Source organism: Eucyclogobius newberryi, unplaced genomic scaffold (assembly GCF_026437365.1).
Source record: "Eucyclogobius newberryi isolate DKJ021-1_F unplaced genomic scaffold, fEucNew1.0.hap1 SCAF_42, whole genome shotgun sequence".
In the NCBI taxonomy this organism is placed as follows: Eukaryota; Metazoa; Chordata; class Actinopteri; order Gobiiformes; family Gobiidae; genus Eucyclogobius; species Eucyclogobius newberryi.
This window is the reverse complement of record NW_027316079.1, coordinates 492,201-511,901: the sequence shown is the minus strand read 5'-3', so window position 1 is coordinate 511,901 and position 19,701 is coordinate 492,201. Positions and strand designations below refer to the sequence as shown.

The following is a 19,701-nucleotide window of genomic DNA, read 5'->3' as shown; positions in this document are numbered from 1 at the left end:
TGTTTGTGAGGAGCTCCATGTTAGCTCCATGTTTGTGAGGAGCTCCATGTTAGCTCCATGTTAGCTCCATGTTTGTGAGGAGCTCCATGTTTGTGAGGAGCTCCATGTTTGTGTGGAGCTCCATGTTAGCTCCATGTTTGTGTGGAGCTCCATGTTAGCTCCATGTTTGTGAGGAGCTCCATGTTTGTGAGGAGCTCCATGTTAGCTCCATGTTAGCTCCATGTTTGTGAGGAGCTCCATGTTTGTGTGGAGCTCCATGTTAGCTCCATGTTTGTGTGGAGCTCCATGTTAGCTCCATGTTTGTGAGGAGCTCCATGTTTGTGAGGAGCTCCATGTTAGCTCCATGTTAGCTCCATGTTTGTGAGGAGCTCCATGTTTGTGAGGAGCTCCATGTTAGCTCCATGTCTGTGAGGAGCTCCATGTTAGCTCCATGTTTGTGAGGAGCTCCATGTTAGCTCCATGTCTGTGAGGAGCTCCATGTTAGCTCCATGTCTGTGAGGAGCTCCATGTTAGCTCCATGTTTGTGAGGAGCTCCATGTTAGCTCCATGTCTGTGAGGAGCTCCATGTTAGCTCCATGTTTGTGAGGAGCTCCATGGTAGCTCCATGTTTGTGAGGAGCTCCATGTTAGCTCCATGTTTGTGAGGAGCTCCATGTTAGCTCCATGTTTGTGAGGAGCTCCATGTTAGCTCCATGTTTGTGAGGAGCTCCATGTTAGCTCCATGTTAGCTCCATGTTTGTGAGGAGCTCCATGTTTGTGAGGAGCTCCATGTTTGTGTGGAGCTCCATGTTAGCTCCATGTTTGTGTGGAGCTCCATGTTAGCTCCATGTTTGTGAGGAGCTCCATGTTTGTGAGGAGCTCCATGTTAGCTCCATGTTAGCTCCATGTTTGTGAGGAGCTCCATGTTTGTGTGGAGCTCCATGTTAGCTCCATGTTTGTGTGGAGCTCCATGTTAGCTCCATGTTTGTGAGGAGCTCCATGTTAGCTCCATGTTAGCTCCATGTTTGTGAGGAGCTCCATGTTTGTGTGGAGCTCCATGTTAGCTCCATGTTTGTGAGGAGCTCCATGTTAGCTCCATGTTAGCTCCATGTTTGTGAGGAGCTCCATGTTTGTGTGGAGCTCCATGTTAGCTCCATGTTTGTGTGGAGCTCCATGTTAGCTCCATGTTTGTGAGGAGCTCCATGTTAGCTCCATGTTAGCTCCATGTTTGTGAGGAGCTCCATGTTTGTGAGGAGCTCCATGTTTGTGTGGAGCTCCATGTTAGCTCCATGTTTGTGTGGAGCTCCATGTTAGCTCCATGTTTGTGAGGAGCTCCATGTTTGTGAGGAGCTCCATGTTAGCTCCATGTTTGTGAGGAGCTCCATGTTTGTGTGGAGCTCCATGTTAGCTCCATGTTTGTGTGGAGCTCCATGTTAGCTCCATGTTTGTGAGGAGCTCCATGTTAGCTCCATGTTAGCTCCATGTTTGTGAGGAGCTCCATGTTTGTGTGGAGCTCCATGTTAGCTCCATGTTTGTGAGGAGCTCCATGTTAGCTCCATGTTTGTGAGGAGCTCCATGTTTGTGTGGAGCTCCATGTTTGTGAGGAGCTCCATGTTAGCTCCATGTTAGCTCCATGTTTGTGAGGAGCTCCATGTTTGTGTGGAGCTCCATGTTAGCTCCATGTTTGTGAGGAGCTCCATGTTTGTGAGGAGCTCCATGTTAGCTCCATGTTAGCTCCATGTTTGTGAGGAGCTCCATGTTTGTGTGGAGCTCCATGTTAGCTCCATGTTTGTGTGGAGCTCCATGTTAGCTCCATGTTTGTGAGGAGCTCCATGTTAGCTCCATGTTAGCTCCATGTTTGTGAGGAGCTCCATGTTTGTGTGGAGCTCCATGTTAGCTCCATGTTTGTGAGGAGCTCCATGTTAGCTCCATGTTAGCTCCATGTTTGTGAGGAGCTCCATGTTTGTGTGGAGCTCCATGTTAGCTCCATGTTTGTGTGGAGCTCCATGTTAGCTCCATGTTAGCTCCATGTTTGTGAGGAGCTCCATGTTTGTGTGGAGCTCCATGTTAGCTCCATGTTTGTGTGGAGCTCCATGTTAGCTCCATGTTTGTGAGGAGCTCCATGTTAGCTCCATGTTAGCTCCATGTTTGTGAGGAGCTCCATGTTTGTGTGGAGCTCCATGTTAGCTCCATGTTTGTGTGGAGCTCCATGTTAGCTCCATGTTTGTGAGGAGCTCCATGTTAGCTCCATGTTTGTGTGGAGCTCCATGTTAGCTCCATGTTTGTGTGGAGCTCCATGTTAGCTCCATGTTAGCTCCATGTTTGTGAGGAGCTCCATGTTTGTGTGGAGCTCCATGTTAGCTCCATGTTTGTGTGGAGCTCCATGTTAGCTCCATGTTTGTGTGGAGCTCCATGTTAGCTCCATGTTTGTGTGGAGCTCCATGTTAGCTCCATGTTTGTGTGGAGCTCCATGTTAGCTCCATGTTAGCTCCATGTTTGTGAGGAGCTCCATGTTTGTGTGGAGCTCCATGTTAGCTCCATGTTTGTGTGGAGCTCCATGTTAGCTCCATGTTTGTGAGGAGCTCCATGTTAGCTCCATGTTTGTGAGGAGCTCCATGTTAGCTCCATGTTTGTGAGGAGATTCAGGGGTGGGCAAACAACGGCTCGTTTGTCTTTACAATCCGGGCCGCCAAATATCCATCCATCCATCCATCTTCTGCCGCTTTATCCGGGGCCGGGTCGCGGGGGCAGCAGTCTGAGCAGGGACTCCCAGACTTCCTTCTCCCCAGACACTTCCTCTAACTCCTCCGGGGGGATCCCGAGGCGTTCCCAGGCCAGCCGAGAGACATAGTCTCTCCAGCGTGTCCTGGGTCTTCCCCGGGGCCTCTTCCCGGTGGGACATGCCTGAAACACCTCCCGAGGGAGGCGCCCAGGAGGCATCCGGAACAGATGCCCGAGCCACCTCAGCTGGCTCCTCTCGACGTGGAGGAGCAGCGGCTCTACTCCGAGCTCCCCCCGTGTGGCCGAGCTCCTCACCTTATCTCTAAGGGAGCGCCCAGCCACCCGGCGGAGGAAACTCATTTCGACCGCTTGTATCCGCGATCTTGTTCTTTCGGTCACTACCCAAAGCTCATGACCATAGGTGAGGTCAGAACGTAGACCGACCGGTAAATAGAGAGCTTTGCCTTTCGGCTCAGCTCCCTCTTCACCACAACGGTCCGATGCAGCGACTGCATCACTGCAGCCGCTGCACCGATCCACCTGTCAATCACGCTCCATCCTTCCCTCACTCGTGAACAAGACCCCGAGATACTTGAACTCCTCCACTTGGGGCAAGGACACCCCACCCACCTGGAGAGGGCAAGCCACCTTTTTCCGGTCGAGAACCATGGCCTCGGATTTGGAGGTGCTGATTCTCATCCCAGCCGCTTCACACTCGGCTGCAAACCGTCCCAGTGCATGTTGCAGGTCCGGGTTTGATGGAGCCATCAGGACAACATCGTCTGCAAACAGCAGAGATGAGATCCTGTGGTCCCCAAACCGGACCCCCTCCGACCCCTGACTGCGCCTAGAAATTCTGTCCATAAAAATTATGAACAGAACCGGTGACAAAGGGCAGCCCTGGCGGAGTCCAACATGCACTGGGAACAGGTCTGACTTACTGCCGGCAATGCGAACACAGCTCCTGCTCCGGTCATACAGGGACCGGACAGCCCTGAGCAAAGGGCCCCGGACCCCGTACTCCCGGAGCACCCCCCAAAGGACACCCCGAGGGACACGGTCAAAAGCCTTCTCCAGATCCACAAAGCACATGTGGACTGGTTGGGCAAACTCCCATGAACCCTCGAGCACCCGATGGAGGGTATAGAGCTGGTCCAGTGTTCCACGACCGGGACGAAAACCACTCTGCTCCTCCTGAATCCGAGGTTCGACTATCGGTCGGATTCTCCTCTCCAGTACCTTGGAATAGACCTTACCCGGGAGGCTGAGGAGTGTGATCCCTCTGTAGTTGGAACACACCCTCCGGTCCCCCTTCTTGAACAGAGGGACCACCACCCCGGTCTGCCAGTCCAGAGGCACGGTCCCCGAACGCCACGCGATGTTGCAGAGACGTGTCAACCAAGACAGTCCTACAACATCCAGATACTTTAGGTACTCAGGGCGGATCTCATCCACCCCCGGAGCCCTGCCACCGAGGAGTTTGCGGACAACCTCAGTGACTTCAGCTTGGGTGATGGATGAGCCAGCCTCCGAGTCCCCGGTCTCTACTTCCTCTTCAGAAGACGTGACTGAGGGATTAAGGAGATCCTCAAAGTATTCCTTCCACCGTCCGACGACATCCCCAGTCGAGGTCAGCAGGCCTCCACCCGCACCGTAAACGGTGTTTGTGAGACACTGCTTCCCCTTCCTGAGGCGCCGGACGGTTTGCCAGAATTTCTTTGGTGCCGACCGATAGTCCTCCTCCATGGCCTCCCCGAACTCCTCCCAGGCCCGGGTTTTTGCCTCTGCGACAGCACGAGCCGCGGCTCGCTTGGCCTGCCGATACCCGTCGATGACCTCCGGAGACCTACAAGCCAGAGTGGCCTGATAGGCCTCCTTCTTTAGTCTGACGGCATCCCTTACTTCCGGTGTCCACCACCGGGTTCGGGGGTTGCCGCCACGACAGGCACCGGAGACCTTGCGACCACAGCTCCGAGCAGCCGCATCAACAATGGAGGCGGAGAACATGGTCCACTCGGACTCAATGTCCCCAGCCTCCCCCGGGACATGGGAGAAGCTCTCCCGGAGGTGCGAGTTGAATACCCTACTGACAGAGGGCTCCACTAGACGTTCCCAACAGACCCTCACAATGCGCTTGGGTCTGCCAAGTCTGTCCGGCTTCCTCCTCCGCCAGCGGATCCAACTCACCACCAGGTGGTGATCGGTTGACAACTCTGCCCCTCTCTTCACCCGAGTGTCCAAGACACGCGGCCGGAGGTCTGATGACACGACAACTAAGTCGATCATTGACCTCCGGCCTAGGGTGTCCTGGTGCCATGTGCACTGATGGACACCCTTGTGCTTGAACATGGTGTTCGTTATGGACAATCCGTGGCTAGCACAGAAGTCCAATAACTGAACACCGCTCGGGTTCAGATCGGGGAAGCCGTTCTTCCCGATCACCCCTCTCCAGGTGTCACTGTCATTGCCCACGTGGGCGTTGAAGTCCCCCAGTAGAACAACGGAGTCCCCGGTCGGTGCACTGTCCAGTACCCCTCCCAAGGACTCCAAGAAGGCCGGGTACTCTGCACTGCTGTTCGGCCCGTAGGCCGCCACAACAGTGAGAGACCTGTCCCCCACCCGAAGGCGGAGGGACGCGACCCTCTCGTTCACCGGGGTAAACTCCAACACGTGGCGGCTGAGCTGAGGGGCTATCAGCAAGCCCACACCAGCCCGCCGCCTCTCCCCGCGGGCAACACCAGAGAAGTGGAGCGTCCAGCCCCTCTCGAGGAGATGGGTTCCAGAGCCCAAACTGTGCGTGGAGGTGAGGCCGACTATATCTAGTCGGTATCGCTCAACCTCCCGCACAAGCTCAGGCTCTTTCCCCCCCAGCGAGGTGACATTCCATGTCCCCAGAGTTAGTCTCTGTGTCCGGAGATCTGGTCGCCGAGGCCCCTGCCGTCGACTGCCGCCCAGATCTCTCTGCACCGGCCCCTTATGGATCCTCCTGCGGGTGGTGGGCCCACGGGAGGGCGGCCCCACGTCGCTCTTTCGGGCTGTGCCCGGCCGGGCCCCGTGGGGTAAGACCCGGCCACCAGGCGCTCGCCATGGAGCACCCATCCCAGGCCTGGCTCCAGGATGGGGCCCCGGTGACGCCGATCCGGGCGACGTGAACTGCCTTGATTGTGTCGTCGTCATAAGAGGCTTCTGAACCGATCTTTGTCTGACCCGTCACCTAGGACCTGTTTGCCTTGGGAGACCCTACCAGGGGCATGAAGCCCCCGACAACATAGCTCCCGGGATCATTCGGGCCCTCAAACCCCTCCACCACGTTAAGGTGTCGGCTCAAGGAGGAGGCCGCCAAATATGTCAAGTAATATTAAAAAATATATTTATTTTTTTTCTCCCTTTTTTGCCCTCAGGCTTCTGTCTGCACTTGTGTCCTCAATGAATATGACGTGAAATGAAGTAAATGATAGATTCAATACTCTTTGACTGAAAAGTGTAAATATTTTATTTGATATTTAATTTTTGGGATTTTTTTTTTTTTCACACCAATGATCGGCCCCAAAGAACTGCCCACCCCTGATCTAGAACATGGTTTAGTCCTGGTTTAGTCCTGGTTTAGACCTGGTTTAGACCTGGTTTAGACCTGGTTTAGTCCTGGTTCAGTCCTGGTTTAGACCTGGTTTAGACCTGGTTTAGTCCTGTTTAGTCCTGGTTTAGACCTGGTTTAGTCCTGGTTTAGTCCTGGTTTAGTCCTGGTTTAGTCCTGTTTAGTCCTGGTTTAGACCTGGTTTAGTCCTGGTTTAGTCCTGGTTTAGTCCTGGTTTAGTCCTGTTTAGTCCTGGTTTAGACCTGGTTTAGACCTGGTTTAGACCTGGTTTAGTCCTGGTTTAGTCCTGGTTTAGACCTGGTTTAGACCTGGTTTAGTCCTGGTTTAGTCCTGGTTTAGTCCTGTTTAGTCCTGGTTTAGTCCTGGTTTAGTCCTGGTTTAGTCCTGGTTTAGTCCTGTTTAGACCTGGTTTAGTCCTGGTTTAGACCTGGTTTAGACCTGGTTTAGACCTGGTTTAGTCCTGGTTTAGTCCTGGTTTAGACCTGGTTTAGACCTGGTTTAGACCTGGTTTAGACCTGGTTTAGACCTGGTTTAGTCCTGGTTTAGTCCTGGTTTAGACCTGGTTTAGTCCTGGTTTAGTCCTGGTTTAGTCCTGGTTTAGTCCTGTTTAGTCCTGGTTTAGTCCTGGTTTAGTCCTGGTTTAGTCCTGTTTAGACCTGGTTTAGTCCTGGTTTAGTCCTGGTTTAGTCCTGGTTTAGACCTGGTTTAGACCTGGTTTAGTCCTGGTTTAGTCCTGTTTAGTCCTGGTTTAGACCTGGTTTAGTCCTGGTTTAGTCCTGGTTTAGTCCTGGTTTAGACCTGGTTTAGACCTGGTTTAGTCCTGGTTTAGACCTGGTTTAGACCTGGTTTAGACCTGGTTTAGTCCTGGTTTAGACCTGGTTTAGTCCTGGTTTAGACCTGGTTTAGACCTGGTTTAGACCTGGTTTAGTCCTGGTTTAGTCCTGGTTTAGTCCTGGTTTAGACCTGGTTTAGACCTGGTTTAGACCTGGTTTAGTCCTGGTTTAGACCTGGTTTAGACCTGGTTTAGACCTGGTTTAGTCCTGGTTTAGACCTGGTTTAGACCTGGTTTAGACCTGGTTTAGTCCTGGTTTAGTCCTGGTTTAGACCTGGTTTAGACCTGGTTTAGTCCTGTTTAGTCCTGGTTTAGACCTGGTTTAGTCCTGGTTTAGTCCTGGTTTAGTCCTGTTTAGTCCTGGTTTAGACCTGGTTTAGTCCTGGTTTAGTCCTGGTTTAGTCCTGGTTTAGTCCTGTTTAGTCCTGGTTTAGACCTGGTTTAGACCTGGTTTAGACCTGGTTTAGACCTGGTTTAGTCCTGGTTTAGTCCTGGTTTAGTCCTGGTTTAGTCCTGTTTAGTCCTGGTTTAGTCCTGGTTTAGTCCTGGTTTAGTCCTGGTTTAGTCCTGTTTAGACCTGGTTTAGTCCTGGTTTAGACCTGGTTTAGACCTGGTTTAGACCTGGTTTAGTCCTGGTTTAGTCCTGGTTTAGACCTGGTTTAGACCTGGTTTAGACCTGGTTTAGACCTGGTTTAGTCCTGGTTTAGTCCTGGTTTAGTCCTGGTTTAGACCTGGTTTAGTCCTGGTTTAGTCCTGGTTTAGTCCTGGTTTAGTCCTGTTTAGTCCTGGTTTAGTCCTGGTTTAGTCCTGGTTTAGTCCTGTTTAGACCTGGTTTAGTCCTGGTTTAGTCCTGGTTTAGACCTGGTTTAGACCTGGTTTAGTCCTGGTTTAGTCCTGTTTAGTCCTGGTTTAGACCTGGTTTAGTCCTGGTTTAGTCCTGGTTTAGACCTGGTTTAGACCTGGTTTAGACCTGGTTTAGTCCTGGTTTAGACCTGGTTTAGACCTGGTTTAGACCTGGTTTAGTCCTGGTTTAGTCCTGGTTTAGTCCTGGTTTAGTCCTGGTTTAGACCTGGTTTAGTCCTGGTTTAGACCTAGTTTAGTCCTGGTTTAGTCCTGGTTTAGACCTGGTTTAGACCTGGTTTAGTCCTGGTTTAGTCCTGGTTTAGACCTGGTTTAGACCTGGTTTAGACCTGGTTTAGACCTGGTTTAGTCCTGGTTTAGTCCTGGTTTAGACCTGGTTTAGACCTGGTTTAGTCCTGGTTTAGACCTGGTTTAGACCTGGTTTAGACCTGGTTTAGACCTGGTTTAGTCCTGGTTTAGACCTGGTTTAGACCTGGTTTAGTCCTGGTTTAGTCCTGGTTTAGACCTGGTTTAGTCCTGGTTTAGTCCTGGTTTAGTCCTGGTTTAGACCTGGTTTAGACCTGGTTTAGTCCTGGTTTAGACCTGGTTTAGTCCTGGTTTAGTCCTGGTTTAGTCCTGGTTTAGACCTGGTTTAGACCTGGTTTAGTCCTGGTTTAGACCTAGTTTAGTCCTGGTTTAGTCCTGGTTTAGACCTGGTTTAGACCTGGTTTAGTCCTGGTTTAGTCCTGGTTTAGACCTGGTTTAGACCTGGTTTAGACCTGGTTTAGACCTGGTTTAGACCTGGTTTAGACCTGGTTTAGTCCTGTTTAGTCCTGGTTTAGACCTGGTTTAGTCCTGGTTTAGTCCTGGTTTAGTCCTGGTTTAGTCCTGTTTAGTCCTGGTTTAGACCTGGTTTAGTCCTGGTTTAGTCCTGTTTAGTCCTGGTTTAGACCTGGTTTAGACCTGGTTTAGACCTGGTTTAGTCCTGGTTTAGTCCTGGTTTAGACCTGGTTTAGACCTGGTTTAGTCCTGGTTTAGTCCTGGTTTAGTCCTGGTTTAGTCCTGTTTAGTCCTGGTTTAGTCCTGGTTTAGTCCTGGTTTAGTCCTGGTTTAGTCCTGTTTAGACCTGGTTTAGTCCTGGTTTAGACCTGGTTTAGACCTGGTTTAGACCTGGTTTAGTCCTGGTTTAGTCCTGGTTTAGACCTGGTTTAGACCTGGTTTAGACCTGGTTTAGACCTGGTTTAGACCTGGTTTAGTCCTGGTTTAGTCCTGGTTTAGACCTGGTTTAGTCCTGGTTTAGTCCTGGTTTAGTCCTGGTTTAGTCCTGGTTTAGTCCTGTTTAGTCCTGGTTTAGTCCTGGTTTAGTCCTGTTTAGACCTGGTTTAGTCCTGGTTTAGTCCTGGTTTAGACCTGGTTTAGACCTGGTTTAGTCCTGGTTTAGTCCTGTTTAGTCCTGGTTTAGACCTGGTTTAGTCCTGGTTTAGTCCTGGTTTAGTCCTGGTTTAGACCTGGTTTAGACCTGGTTTAGACCTGGTTTAGTCCTGGTTTAGACCTGGTTTAGTCCTGGTTTAGACCTGGTTTAGTCCTGGTTTAGTCCTGGTTTAGTCCTGGTTTAGTCCTGGTTTAGACCTGGTTTAGACCTGGTTTAGTCCTGGTTTAGTCCTGGTTTAGTCCTGGTTTAGACCTGGTTTAGACCTGGTTTAGACCTGGTTTAGTCCTGGTTTAGACCTGGTTTAGACCTGGTTTAGACCTGGTTTAGACCTGGTTTAGTCCTGGTTTAGACCTGGTTTAGACCTGGTTTAGACCTGGTTTAGACCTGGTTTAGTCCTGGTTTAGTCCTGGTTTAGACCTGGTTTAGACCTGGTTTAGTCCTGTTTAGTCCTGGTTTAGACCTGGTTTAGTCCTGGTTTAGTCCTGGTTTAGTCCTGTTTAGTCCTGGTTTAGACCTGGTTTAGTCCTGGTTTAGTCCTGGTTTAGTCCTGGTTTAGTCCTGTTTAGTCCTGGTTTAGACCTGGTTTAGACCTGGTTTAGACCTGGTTTAGACCTGGTTTATACCTGGTTTAGTCCTGGTTTAGTCCTGGTTTAGTCCTGGTTTAGTCCTGTTTAGTCCTGGTTTAGTCCTGGTTTAGTCCTGGTTTAGTCCTGGTTTAGTCCTGGTTTAGTCCTGTTTAGACCTGGTTTAGTCCTGGTTTAGACCTGGTTTAGACCTGGTTTAGACCTGGTTTAGTCCTGGTTTAGTCCTGGTTTAGACCTGGTTTAGACCTGGTTTAGACCTGGTTTAGACCTGGTTTAGTCCTGGTTTAGTCCTGGTTTAGTCCTGGTTTAGACCTGGTTTAGTCCTGGTTTAGTCCTGGTTTAGTCCTGGTTTAGTCCTGTTTAGTCCTGGTTTAGTCCTGGTTTAGTCCTGGTTTAGTCCTGGTTTAGTCCTGTTTAGACCTGGTTTAGTCCTGGTTTAGTCCTGGTTTAGACCTGGTTTAGACCTGGTTTAGTCCTGGTTTAGTCCTGTTTAGTCCTGGTTTAGACCTGGTTTAGTCCTGGTTTAGTCCTGGTTTAGACCTGGTTTAGACCTGGTTTAGACCTGGTTTAGTCCTGGTTTAGACCTGGTTTAGACCTGGTTTAGTCCTGGTTTAGACCTGGTTTAGTCCTGGTTTAGTCCTGGTTTAGTCCTGGTTTAGTCCTGGTTTAGACCTGGTTTAGACCTGGTTTAGACCTGGTTTAGACCTGGTTTAGTCCTGGTTTAGTCCTGGTTTAGACCTGGTTTAGACCTGGTTTAGACCTGGTTTAGTCCTGGTTTAGACCTGGTTTAGACCTGGTTTAGACCTGGTTTAGACCTGGTTTAGACCTGGTTTAGTCCTGGTTTAGACCTGGTTTAGACCTGGTTTAGACCTGGTTTAGTCCTGGTTTAGACCTGGTTTAGACCTGGTTTAGACCTGGTTTAGACCTGGTTTAGACCTGGTTTAGTCCTGGTTTAGTCCTGGTTTAGACCTGGTTTAGTCCTGGTTTAGACCTGGTTTAGTCCTGGTTTAGACCTGGTTTAGTCCTGGTTTAGTCCTGGTTTAGTCCTGGTTTAGACCTGGTTTAGACCTGGTTTAGTCCTGGTTTAGACCTGGTTTAGTCCTGGTTTAGTCCTGGTTTAGTCCTGGTTTAGACCTGGTTTAGACCTGGTTTAGTCCTGGTTTAGACCTAGTTTAGTCCTGGTTTAGTCCTGGTTTAGACCTGGTTTAGACCTGGTTTAGTCCTGGTTTAGTCCTGGTTTAGACCTGGTTTAGACCTGGTTTAGACCTGGTTTAGACCTGGTTTAGACCTGGTTTAGTCCTGGTTTAGTCCTGGTTTAGACCTGGTTTAGACCTGGTTTAGACCTGGTTTAGTCCTGGTTTAGACCTGGTTTAGACCTGGTTTAGACCTGGTTTAGACCTGGTTTAGTCCTGGTTTAGTCCTGGTTTAGACCTGGTTTAGTCCTGGTTTAGACCTGGTTTAGTCCTGGTTTAGACCTGGTTTAGTCCTGGTTTAGACCTGGTTTAGACCTGGTTTAGACCTGGTTTAGTCCTGGTTTAGACCTGGTTTAGACCTGGTTTAGACCTGGTTTAGACCTGGTTTAGTCCTGGTTTAGTCCTGGTTTAGACCTGGTTTAGACCTGGTTTAGTCCTGGTTTAGACCTGGTTTAGACCTGGTTTAGACCTGGTTTAGACCTGGTTTAGTCCTGGTTTAGTCCTGGTTTAGTCCTGGTTTAGTCCTGGTTTAGACACACAGAGGAGCTCCATGTTTGTGAGGAGCTCCTCACATGGAGCTCCATGTCCATAGCTCCATGTCCATGAGGAGGTGGGACCTGCCTGTGTTCTTCTTGTGCGCCCTCACAGTGGCACACAGGTGTTGGACGGCGCCGCTCTGGGCCTTCTCTCCCAGGACATGTCCCAGACTGGCCCGGAGCACCAGAGACACACAGCCTCGGGTCAGGACGGCGTCGCTGAAGGACAAAGACGTCCCAGAGCGAGACACGAGCTCCAGGAGAAGAGACAAGAACTGAGAGAGGGTCTGTTCCAGCCAGGACGAGCCCAGGGACGAGACCAGGACCACCAGAGTCTGAGGGAGAGACACACGGGGTTAGAGTGGTCCACGTCCAGGTCCAGGTCCACGGTCCCCCCTGGCCCCGGTCCCGGCCCTGGCCCCGGTCCCGGCCCTGGTCCACAGTCCTGGCCCCGGTCCCGGTCCACGGCCCCGGTCCACAGTCCTGGTCCACAGTCCTAGTCCTGGTCCACAGTCCTGGTCCACAGTCCTGGTCCTGGTCCACAGTCCCCAGTCCCAGTCCCAGTCCTGGTCCACGTCCACGTCCACGTCCTAGTCCTAGTCCTGGTCCACAGTCCTAGTCCACAGTCCTAGTCCTGGTCCACAGTCCTAGTCCACAGTCCTAGTCCTGGTCCACAGTCCTGGCCCCGGTCCCGGTCCACGGCCCCGGTCCACAGTCCTGGTCCACAGTCCTGGTCCTAGTCCTAGTCCACAGTCCCAGTCCACAGTCCTAGTCCTGGTCCACAGTCCCAGTCCCCAGTCCCGGTCCTGGTCCACGTCCACGTCCTAGTCCTAGTCCTAGTCCTAGTCCTGGTCCACAGTCCTAGTCCTGGTCCACAGTCATAGTCCTGGTCCACAGTCCTAGTCCTGGTCCACAGTCCCCAGTCCCAGTCCCGGTCCTGGTCCACGTCCACGTCCACGTCCTAGTCCTAGTCCTAGTCCTGGTCCACAGTCCTAGTCCTGGTCCACAGTCATAGTCCTGGTCCACAGTCATAGTCCTAGTCCTGGTCCACAGTCATAGTCCTAGTCCTGGTCCACAGTCATAGTCCTGGTCCACAGTCCTGGTCCTAGTCCTAGTCCTAGTCCACAGTCCCAGTCCACAGTCCCCAGTCCCAGTCCTGGTCCACGTCCACGTCCACGTCCTAGTCCTAGTCCTGGTCCACAGTCCTAGTCCACAGTCCTAGTCCTGGTCCACAGTCATAGTCCTGGTCCACAGTCATAGTCCTGGTCCACAGTCATAGTCCTAATCCTGGTCCACAGTCCTGGTCCACAGTCCTGGTCCACAGTCCTGGTCCACAGTCCTGGTCCTAGTCCTAGTCCACAGTCCCAGTCCACAGTCCCCAGTCCACGTCCACGTCCTAGACCTAGTCCTGGTCCACAGTCCTAGTCCACAGTCCTAGTCCTGGTCCACAGTCATAGTCCTGGTCCACAGTCATAGTCATAGTCCTGGTCCACAGTCATAGTCCTAGTCCTGGTCCACAGTCATAGTCCTGGTCCACAGTCATAGTCCTAGTCCTGGTCCACAGTCATAGTCCTGGTCCACAGTCATAGTCCTGGTCCACAGTCATAGTCCTAATCCTGGTCCACAGTCCTGGCCCCGGTCCTTGCCCACGGTCCCGGCCCCGGTCCACGGTCTCGGCCCACGGTCCACAGTCCTGGCCCACGGTCCCGGCCCCGGTCCACGGTCCCCCGGCCCTGGTCCCGGCCCTGGTCCTGGTCCACGGTCTCAGCCCCGGTCCCGGTCTCACCTGAGCGATGCCGAGGCTCACGTCTTTGCTGACGGAGCTGGTTCCTTTGAGCTTGTCTCCAGACGCTCTGAGGAAACCTGCTCCTCCTCTGATGAAGCCTCCGAGCAGCAGGTCCATCACCTCCTGCAGAGACACAGCTGCTCCTGCAGGAGGCGCTGTGGAGGAGCAGGAGGTTACACCAGCAGACATGTGAGGAGAAACATCTGAGGCCAGCGGTCACTACCAGACTTGCTCCTGGGCTGAAGGGCAGAGGTCAACACAGATCCTAACAGCTCAGACACAGACACGAGGACAGACGAGGACACGAGGACAGACGAGGACAATCCTTCAAACGCCCGGAAACAAACTGTGGACATGTTCTCCAGCTCCGAGGACGACAGGAACAGCGCCTCCTTCTGGAGCTGCAGCAGACACTGCAGAGTGAAGACAAATGTCACTCCTCTGAAGCCACGCTTGGTCCTGGTCCCGGTCCCGGTCCAGGTCCCGGTCCAGGTCCCGGTCCCGGTCCAGGTCCAGGTCCCGGTCCAGGTCCCGGTCCAGGTCCCGGTCCAGGTCCAGGTCCAGGTCCCGGTCCAGGTCCCGGTCCCGGTCTCACCTTTGCGGCTCCACAGCGCACGGCCCTTGAGCGGTCGCTGAGGCAGGTTCGAGCACATTTGTAGATGTCTCTGTGAAGAGGAGCTGCTGAGGGCCCCAAACCACCGAGCATCTTCTCCAGCGAAGACAAGACCTCACAGCGGCCCTGAGACTGAAGACACCTGAGTTTAGACCTCACAGGGGCCCCGAGACTGAAGACACCTGAGTTTAGACCTCACAGGGGCCCCGAGACTGAAGACACCTGAGTTTAGACCTCACAGGGGCCCCGAGACTGATGACACCTGAGTTTAGACGTGTTAGAACAGGAGCTGCAGCTAACGAGGGTTAGCTCTCCTGGGCGCTCTGCTCAGACTCTCCTGGGCGCTCTGCTCAGACTCTCCTGGGCGCTCTGCTCAGACTCTCCTGGGCGCTCTGCTCAGACTCTCCTGGGCGCTCTGCTCAGACTCACCTCGGCGTTCTTCAGCGCCCTCTGTAGGTTGGTGAAGGTTTCTTTTGACCATCCGCTGAGCATTCGTCCCAGATGTTGGAACAATGAGCCCAGACACGCTACGGCGGCGCTGAAAAGACACAAGTTCAATGTAAGAGTCACGCTTCATAAGATAAGATAAGATATTCCTTTATTGTCCCACATGGGGAAATTTCATTGTTGCAACGCAGGTAGATACAGAGGTAGATACAGAAGAACAGATCACTTATAGGAAGTCTGAAAAACACTTTCAGTAGAAGATCTCCTATAAACAAATAAAAACTCCCATAGACAAATAAATAAATAAATAAATACATAAATACCATGTCATGTGATCACGACAGTAATTGCACATGAATATGTGTCACGACAGCACATAGACTGCACATGGATTTCACAGTAATTCATGTTCCATTTGGAGTCAAGGCAAACACACGGTGACAGCGAGCACTGCTCTGATTGGCTCTGTGGTTGCCATGAAACACACAGTTGGATTCCCAAATATGAACTGGGCTCCACGTTAGCCGCTAAAGATGCTAGCATGGATTAGCTTCAACATGAGCTGTGTGTAGCTTCTACAATGGAGACACAGAAGGGAGGGCATCTGACACAGGGCGGTTACACACAGGCGTGAGGGGAGGGCCGAGGGGGAGTCGTCCCTGTTGCGGATGATGTCATTGCACTTTTCGACCAATAGGCTGCAGGGTAAAGGGTCTCCGAGGCGAAACAGCAGCGCCAAGCAGTGGGCCAATAGGACTCGAACAGGAGGCCCCGGTGAGCCAATCAGAATGCTTGAAAGCTGCTCCAGAAGACACTGTTGAATCTGTTTGATCTCAGCCTGAAATTACACAAAACACATGAGGGTTGAAACCAGGACTACAGCCGGACTACAGCCGGACTAGAGCCGGACTACAGTTGGACTACAGTTGGACTACAGTCGGACTACAGACGGTCTACAAACGGACTACAGTCGGACTACAGCCGGACTACAGCCTGACTACAGACGGACTACAGTCGGACTACAGTCGGACTACAGCCGGACTACAGACGGACAACAGATGGACAACAGATGGACAACAGATGGACAACAGATGGACAACAGATGGACTACAGATGGACTAGAGCCGGACTACAGGCAGACTACAGGCAGACTACAGGCAGACTACAGTCGGACTACAGACGGTCTACAGACGGACTACAGTCGGACTACAGACTGACTACAGACTGACTACAGTCGGACTACAGTCGGACTACAGTCAGACTACAGACGGTCTACAAACGGACTACAGTCGGACTACAGACGGTCTACAAACGGACTACAGTCGGACTACAGACGGACTACAGACGGTCTACAAACGGACTACAGTCGGACTACAGCCGGACTACAGACGGTCTACAGTCGGACTATAGACGGTCTACAGACGGACTACAGTCGGACTACAGCCGGACTATAGTCAGACTACAGACGGACTACAGCCGGACTAGAGCCGGACTACAGTTGGACTACAGTTGGACTACAGTCGGACTACAGACGGTCTACAGACGGACTACAGTCGGACTACAGCCGGACTACAGCCTGACTACAGACGGACTACAGTCGGACTACAGTCGGACTACAGCCGGACTACAGACGGACAACAGATGGACAACAGATGGACAACAGATGGACAACAGATGGACAACAGATGGACTACAGATGGACTAGAGCCGGACTACAGGCAGACTACAGGCAGACTACAGGCAGACTACAGTCGGACTACAGACGGTCTACAGACGGACTACAGTCGGACTACAGTCGGACTACAGACTGACTACAGACTGACTACAGTCGGACTACAGTCGGACTACAGTCAGACTACAGACGGTCTACAAACGGACTACAGTCGGACTACAGACGGTCTACAAACGGACTACAGTCGGACTACAGACGGACTACAGACGGTCTACAAACGGACTACAGTCGGACTACAGCCGGACTACAGACGGTCTACAGTCGGACTACAGACGGTCTACAGACGGACTACAGCCGGACTACAGACGGACTATAGTCAGACTACAGACGGACTACAGCCGGACTACAGACTGACAACAGATGGACTACAGACTGACTACAGACGGACTACAGACTGACTACAGACGGACAACAGATGGACAACAGATGGACAACAGATGGACTACAGACGACTACAGTCGGACTACAGGCAGACTACAGGCAGACTGCAGAAGGACTACAGGCGGACTACAGGCAGACTGCAGAAGGACTACAGGCGGACTACAGGCAGACTGCAGAAGGACTACAGTCGGACTGCAGAAGGACTACATACAGACTACAGTCAGGCTACAGTCGGACTGTAGAGGACTGCAGAAGGGCTACAGTCGGACTGTAGAGGACTGCAGAAGGGCTACAGTCGGACTGCAGCGGACTGCAGTCGGACTGTAGTGGACTGCAGAAGGGCTACAGTCGGATTGCAGCGGACTGCAGAAGGACTACATACAGACTACAGTCGGGCTACAGTCAGACTGCAGAAGGGCTACAGTCGGACTACAGTCGGATTGCAGCGGACTGCAGAAGGACTACATACAGACTACAGTCGGGCTACAGTCAGACTGCAGAAGGGCTACAGTCGGACTGCAGAAGGACTACAGTCTGACTGCAGCGGACTGCAGAAGGACTACAGTCGGACTGCAGCGGACTGCAGTGGACTGCAGAAGGGCTACAGTCGGACTACAGTCGGATTGCAGCGGACTGCAGAAGGACTACATACAGACTACAGTCGGGCTACAGTCAGACTGCAGAAGGACTACAGTCGGACTACAGTCGGACTGCAGCGGACTGCAGAATGACTACAGTCGGACTGCAGCGGACTGCAGAAGGACTACAGTCGGGCTACCGTCGGACTGCAGCGGACTGCAGAAGGACTACATACAGACTACAGTCGGGCTATAGTCAGACTGCAGAAGGGCTACAGTCGGACTGCAGAAGAACTACAGTCGGACTACAGTCGGACTGCAGCGGACTGCAGAAGGACTACAGTCGGACTGTAGTGGACTGCAGAATGACTACAGTCGGACTGCAGCGGACTGCAGAAGGACTACATACAGACTACAGTCGGGCTACCGTCGGACTGCAGCGGACTGCAGAAGGACTACAGTCGGACTGCAGTCCGACTGTAGTGGACTGCAGAATGACTACAGTCGGACTGCAGCGGACTGCAGAAGGGCTACAGTCGGACTACAGTCGGACTGGAGCGGACTGCAGTCGGACTACATGCAGACTACAGTCAGACTGTAGAGGGCTGCAGAATGACTACAATCGGACTGCAGAGTCGGACTGCAGAAGGACTACAGTAGGACTACAGGCGGACTAAAGACGGGCTACAGACGAACTGCGGACGGACTACAGTCGGACTGCGGACGGACTACAGTCGGACTGCAGAAGGACTACAGACAGACTATAGCCGGACTAAAGCCTCAGATGCCCTGAAACCACCAGACAATATAATGAGGATCTAGTCAGAATCAGAAAAAGATGTCCTATAATATGTCCTATATTATGTCCTATCTTCTGTCACAAGGGACTGGAACCATCTGTTCTGACCTTTTCAGTGACGTGGAGCTGGTTCTTGAGCCTGTTTAACCACGAGAACACGGCCTCGGCTCTGAGAGGCTCGCTCAGCTGCAGTACCTCCTCTGCCAGCAGGAGGCGCTCTGGGGCAGACATCACCTCAGTGGAGGGCGGGGCCAGTATCAGAGATGAGGAGAAGACATTCTGCAAACAGAGTTGAAACATCAATACATTAAAGACGATGCGTGTTTAATGTTCTTTTAAACTAAGACCAGACACTAAACAGGAAACAACATGCTCCTCCCACTGAGACATGCTCCTCCCACTGAGACATGCTCCTCCCACTGAGACATGCTCCTCCCACTGAGACTCCTTCCACAGAGACATGCTCCTCCCACAGACAGGCTCCTCCCACAGAGACATGCTCCTCCTCCCACAGAGACATGCTCCTCCCCCCACAGAGACATGCTCCTCCCACAGAGACATGCTCCTCCTCCCACAGAGACATGCTCCTCCCACAGAGACATGCTCCTCCCACAGAGACATGCTCCTCCTCCCACAGAGACATGCTCCTCCTCCCACAGAGACATGCTCCTCCTCCCACAGAGACATGCTCCTCCTCCCACAGAGACATGCTCCTCCTCCCACAGAGACATGCTCCTCCTCCCACAGAGACATGCTCCTCCTCCCACAGAGACATGCTCCTCCCACAGAGACATGCTCCTCCCCCCACAGAGACATGCTCCTCCCACAGAGACATGCTCCTCCCCCACAGAGACATGCTCCTCCCACAGAGACATGCTCCTCCCACAGAGACATGCTCCTCCCCCCACAGAGACATGCTCCTCCCACAGAGACATGCTCCTCCCCCACAGAGACATGCTCCTCCCACAGAGACATGCTCCTCCTCCCACAGAGACATAAAGATCTTAAAGTAGCACAAAGTTCTGAGCCTCATTTATCACAATCTCAAGTCTAAGAAAATATTAACAATTGTCACCAATTTACTTAATACTAAATCAAATATCCTAAACCCACACTCTAGAATTATTGTAGCGAAAATGTCAACAAAATTATTACATTAATTTAAAAAAAAATTCAGATATAATGTGACATTTTTTGACATAAAAAATGTTTCTTTTATAATAACATTTATAGTAAACAGCAGAAGAAGTTTAAAGTTGTGTCTCTACGTGACCGCGGTGAAGTTAGTTTCACGTTGGACGTTGGACATTCGCCTCCGCAACTAGAGCGGGAGCTTCCTCTGAGTGTGCCCCGCCTGCAGGAGCTCGAGGCGGGAAGCTGAGCGCTGAAGTGCCGCTTGGTACGCCAGTTAGGGACCGACTCTAAAGTACCGTTTGTTTAAAAATGTGTTATCTTAAAAAATATCAAACATATTTATATTTTTAAAAAAACAATATTGAGCATGAATCCAAGTTGCTAATATTAGATGCAATAGTCCTTTTGGGCTGAAAAATTAACCCTTTGTAGATTTTTAAAGAATGTTTTTCATCAAAAATCAAGGATTCTTTTCAATAGCTCCTAAATCAGCTAGCCTAGATAGCAAACGCTAAGTGAT

General features: G+C 51.7%; 1 protein-coding gene across 1 annotated transcript in view; it reads right to left on the bottom strand.

The window, feature by feature from the left end:
- The window catches only part of heatr5a (HEAT repeat containing 5a), an 83,435-nt gene that overhangs the window by 46,836 nt on the left and 16,898 nt on the right, over window positions 1-19,701 (bottom strand). Inside the window, 7 exon segments of the mRNA XM_072464240.1 lie at window positions 11,797-12,046; window positions 13,498-13,652; window positions 13,721-13,910; window positions 14,093-14,242; window positions 14,540-14,648; window positions 15,184-15,395; window positions 18,156-18,326. Of these exon segments, the coding sequence (XP_072320341.1) occupies window positions 11,797-12,046; window positions 13,498-13,652; window positions 13,721-13,910; window positions 14,093-14,242; window positions 14,540-14,648; window positions 15,184-15,395; window positions 18,156-18,278 (1,189 nt within the window). The 5' untranslated portion in view covers window positions 18,279-18,326.